The following is a 5,176-nucleotide window of genomic DNA, read 5'->3' as shown; positions in this document are numbered from 1 at the left end:
GCCTCTGCACAAAAATCTTTCATTTGAGCTTTTTATGCCAACCACAAACCTGGATGCCCATCAAGACCACCGGCTTTGAAAACTAAGTATTTCAGGAGGCATCCCTGTGATCCGTTTGTCTGGCCTGGGGTGGTGTGCAGAGGCCTACACTATTCTACAAGCTTTCCTGCTGCCAGGGCTGGTGCTGGGGACCCCAGGGGGGGCCTGTCCCTCCTTCCCCAGCTGTACTCCCCTCATCCACACTGCTGTTGTCTCCTTTCTCAGAGTGGGAACCCCAGGGGGCCAAGGATCCTGCAGCTCTGGGTCCCCAGCGCTCAGCGTGGTCACAGTCTTTTACCTCCAGAGCACAGCTTGGCAGGGGGGGAGCACCCAAAGGCCATTTGTTGAAGGGACCCAGGAGGACAGTCAGGCAGCAGCAAGCTGCCTTTTTCCCTGTGGGCTCTTCTGGGAAAGGAAGACTTCTATTTCCAGAAAAAGCTGCTGTGATTGAGAAGAGTTTGTGGCAGCAAGAGAGAAAAGGACCTCGAGAAGGGAAAGCCTGCCGGTTGCCCCTGAAAGACCATGTACCCTTTTAAAAGGCGCCTCTGTCATTTTAATAACAACAATGACAATGACAGTGGTGTTAATGTCCTGACTTAGGAAAGCCAGGCACTGGGTCTGCACTTCTTTTGGGGGTGGGGATCACACTTGCGTGACAGTATTGTTTCATCTTCACAGTGATGGTGCAGGGTGGCCCGTGTTGCGTGTCCATTTGACAGAGGCTGAAGGGAAGGTGTCAGGGGTCCCGGGACACAGTTAGGAAGTGACAAAACCAGAGCTCGGCACTGCTCCCTCTTCACAGTGACCGCCAAGCCCTGGAGAAAGCATCACTCCCACACAAGGGCCAAGAGCCTGTGTTTGTCTTAAACACAGACCAGCATCCTGCAAAAATAAGTCAATAGCTGAGGAAATCAGGGGAAAATAGGAGGCCACTCATAAAGCAGCCATTGTGCCCCTCTCCAGACAGGCTATTTTCTTTCTGCTGTTTATTTCCCCACTGTGTGCTGAAGGTCACAGGCTACATCTGCAGAAGCCAGGGACGTCATGAAAAAGCAGACTTGGCAAAGGGGCTGAGGATGGGAAGGGACAGGGAGGTGGGGACAGAGGAGGGGGAGGAGGTGAGATGATTTTGCAACAAGGGACATCTGGCTGGCTTCTCCTCCAGGGACGGGCCCAATGACCTTCTTCCCTCCTGCTGACCACTCCCCGGGGCTGGCTTCCCTCAGCTCACAAACAACCCAGCCCAGGAGGCAGCCTGAATTTCTGCAGTCGTCAGAGGTGCTGCTCCCACTCAGCAGGAGGAAAGGTCTCCTGGACGGGCTGGCCAGGTGGGTGCCAAGTTCGGAGTGGTTCTCTTCTTCTCGGTGTGTGCTTTTTAAGAGCTGGCAGCCAGGTGGGGCAGGAGGTCTCGTCTTGGGAATGCGCTTGGTCATGTGTGGGGGAGAGAGACACTTAAGGAAAAGCTTGACTGCTCTGGAGGAGGAAGGCGATGGAGAGAAAGAAGCTGTTTACCCTTCCAGCCCTGCAAAGACCAGTCCAGGAGGACTTGAGCATTAGGAAAAAGAAATCTCATGAGACGTAGATTTCTCTGAGCTGCCTCACTGGAGGTTTCCTGGCTTTGGGGTCAGAGCTACTGAGGGACAGCAGGAACCCTAGACAACCAACGCTTAGGACAGGTATGAAGCCAAGGCCCTGGCCGGGCCATCTCCAGCTCCCACCAGGGCTCCTTCTGGGACGGAGTGCAGGGATGCAAGCTCACCCGAGGCTCAGGAGTTTTCAAGGCTCAAATTCTTGCAGATACGGAGCCAGGAGGGAGGCACAGGCTTGGTGACTTCCTCTGGTTCGGGACACGGGCCCTGGTGGCTTCTCTCTGATAGCCTTATCGTCCTCTGCAGACCATGCACAGACGTGCTAAAAACCAGTGTGTGTGTTCACCGTGAAACTGGAAGGGAGCTGTCCCAGAAGGCTGGGCCCCATCCGGGGGCCCCAAGACAGAGAGGGCAGAGGCCTGAGAAACCAGGAGTCAGAGTTTCCCTGGGGGTCAGAAGTCTTTTCTTTTTCTTCCTTTCTTTTTTTTTTTTTTTTTTGATTTAACAGAAAAGCAGCTCTTTCAAATCTTTATTATTGCCCATGTACTCCTGAAAAACAAAGTCCATGGATACCCGAGACAGCCTGATTTTGCTCTCTGTTTGGAAGGAAAACTCTTCCAGGTGCAGAGCACTGCTGGGCCTCAGGCTGGCCCCAGAAGCAGGTCCCCACCGGCAAGGCTCCAGGGAAGTCCCCTGCGTCCCTGCCCACTCCCGAGGTTTTAGTAGTAATGCCACACCAGGCCAAGTTAGAGGCTGGTCCCTGGGTGTCATTTTCTCTGCTTCCTGTCCCACCTTCCTGGCTACTCCTTGGAGACGTGGTTGGGCATGTGCTACCTCTACGGTTTCCGTGGCTTTCTCAGCAGATGGTCCCAACATTTCCATTGTAGCTTCTTTGCTGATTACTCTCCACACCAGGTTCTGAGCTGCAGGCCGTAGCTAGGTGCTTCATGACGTGGGGTGGGGCTTAGAGCAGACCACATTTCAGCAATTCTAAGTGTCTCTTTTCAGCCTGTCAGCAAGCTTCAAAGGTGAGCATTACTACACCAGCTGCAGCTGAGAGAGCTGAGGCTCAGAGGGGAGGCAGGCCGGTGGACACTTTGCAACCCAGCATTTACTCTACTGCTTTGTATAAAACGTGATAATGACAGCTAGCTCTTAGAGCTCAGGGGACCATCAGGCTTTCAATTCATGAGGTGAGTTCCAGAATCCATTCTTGTAATTGCCATACTAAATAGCCTTCCTGTGACGGCTCTGTGGAGAACACAGACCCAGTCTTGGATTTGTTTTGGGAAATGGCATCTACTTTGGGATTGGAGAAGGGCCTTTAATGTGCACTTGACCTTCCAACTAGTTTTTCAGAGGCATCATTAGTCCCTCTGGGCAGGTTTTAAAATGTGGAAGAAGCCTGGCTTATAAATACCTCACCCAGTCCTCAGCATGCCCCTCTGTGGTGGGACTGGCTTTATTTCACAGGCAGGAGCCTAAGGCCAGAAAGTTAGTAGCCCTGGAGGTCACAGGACAGTGAGCTCCCTGGACCCATGGATTCTGCACCTCTGGGTTCAACCAACCTCAGATGGAAAACACTCAGAGAAAACCAAACTACGTCTGTACTAAACAGACTCTTTTCTCGTTCTCTAAACAATACAGTATAACAACTATGTGCATAGCACTTACGGAAATGTAAAAAGTAACCTAGAGAGCTTTAAAGTATAGGGATAGAAGTGAGTAGGTTATGTGCAAATACTGTGTCATTTCATGTAACGGACTTGAGCTCCCACAGACCTTGGAATCCACAGAGTAGGAGGGGTGCCCTGGGACCCCAGGCTCCCACCGATCCTGAGGGTCGACTCTGTGTGTTGTAACTGAGATTCAAATCTGGACCTGACTCCACAGTCCCCTCCTGGGCCCCAGAATCTCTGAGCTTTCCTTTATACAAGGAAGCCCACCACTGAATTAGGATCTCCTGGGTGGGGCCTGAGCATCTGTTTTTTAAAAGCCAGCCTCTGATGTGGAGTCAACAGAGTCAGCGCATGTCCTCACGGAGGCCAGACCAAGGGACTGTGCCCCGGGACTCACCCCCCCACTGCACTGGGTGTCCCCTGCTGGAAACCTCAGCCACCTCTGCTGCTCACTCTACCTTCCTGCCAGTGCTGCTAAACCTGGGTCTCCCCTCACTGTTGGAAAAGCTCTGTCACACTGTCCCTGGCTCGGGGTTTCCTCTTGAAACTATAATCTATAGTCACAGAGGTGGTGCTCTGGCCACGGTGAATTTCTTCCAGCCCTGAACTCTGCCCTCTCATTCCCATGAGCATGCCTGGAATGCCTCCCATGAGTCCTCCTGCCTTAAAAGGGAAACTCCTACTCATCTGGAAGAACCCACCTCAGAAGTTCCCTCCTCTGGGAATACCTCCTGGAGAACCCCCGGGGATGGGCATGACTTTCTCTGTCCTACCCCAACACAAGGCTCCAACTTCAATCACATGATAACGCTGGAATGGCTTGGGGACCCTAATGCTGCTCACGAGGGTGTCCTCCCTCAATCTCCCTCAAGGTTATGGTTCTGCTAGTGCCTGCTGCGGGCCCAGGTGCCGGGTTACCTATGAATAGAGCCGAGCGTGTGTCTCCTAAGTCCGAGGGCCAAGGTGGGGAGGCTGGGAGGCTGGAGGAGGTCTCCTGGCTGTCTGCCGGCAGGATGTGGAAAAGCACCGCAAGGGGTCAGGCTTGAGACGTAGAAGGCGGAGTCTGGAAGGGCCCCAGACGCTTGGATGGCCCTGACAGTCCCTTGGCGCTGCAGACAGGACTCCAGGAGACCATAGTTCTGAATTTCTCCAGATAGGGTTTCACCCAGTTTTACAAACGCAGCACCTCGCCCAGTCCCCTGGACACAAAACAGGCCCATCTGCCGAATGAATGAATGTCAGCTGGGCCAGGAAGGCCGTTGGGGGGCCGGGAGGTGGGATGAGGGTGGAGTCCCTGAGACTTGCTATTTCAGATGACCGAGGTGCTCTCCCCATGCCCGCGGGGCACCCCTTAGGTGCAGACCCTGGCCATGCTGGCCTTGCTGTGTGGCTGCCTGCTTCTGGCGGCGGGTCCCACGCACACCCTGAGCAGCCCCGTCCTGACTGAGCCCAACCTCGACCTGATGGAGCAGATCCGCGACATGCACGCCAAGGTGACAGACATCTGGCAGGAGCTGACGCAGCGGCGGGAGGCGGCCGGGGGGCCAGACGCGGCGCTCCACGCAGTGTGTCGGGTGCAGCCGTCCGCCACCCTGGACGCCGAGCAGCCCCGGGTGAGAGGCCTGGTCCTCTTCCGGCAGTCCACGCCTGAGGCCCGGCTCGAGGCCTTCTTCGACCTGGAGGGCTTCCCAGAGGAGTCCAACGGCTCCAAGCGCGCCATCCACGTGCACCAGCTAGGCGACCTGAGCCAGGGCTGCGACTCCACCGGGCCGCACTACAACCCGCTGTCCGTGCCGCACCCGCAGCACCCTGGCGACTTCGGCAACTTCGTCGTGCGCGACGGCCGCCTCTGGAGGTACCAGGCCAGCC

The 5,176-nt window shown here is 55.2% G+C and overlaps 1 protein-coding gene across 1 annotated transcript in view; it reads left to right on the top strand.

Moving 5' to 3' along the window:
• Positions 1 to 1,256: 1,256 nt before the first annotated feature.
• Positions 1,257 to 5,176, top strand: part of Sod3 (superoxide dismutase 3, extracellular) — a gene marked incomplete in the record, with an annotated part of 5,434 nt that continues 1,514 nt past the window's right edge. The window contains 2 exon segments of the mRNA XM_013503333.1: positions 1,257 to 1,367; positions 4,663 to 5,176. Of these exon segments, the coding sequence (XP_013358787.1) occupies positions 4,678 to 5,176 (499 nt within the window).

The sequence above is a fragment of the Chinchilla lanigera genome, unplaced genomic scaffold (genome assembly GCF_000276665.1).
Source record: "Chinchilla lanigera isolate Chin_1 unplaced genomic scaffold, ChiLan1.0 scaffold00079, whole genome shotgun sequence".
Classification (NCBI taxonomy): Eukaryota; Metazoa; Chordata; class Mammalia; order Rodentia; family Chinchillidae; genus Chinchilla; species Chinchilla lanigera.
Note: the sequence above shows the minus strand (reverse complement) of the source record. Positions and strands in the feature narration are given on the sequence as shown.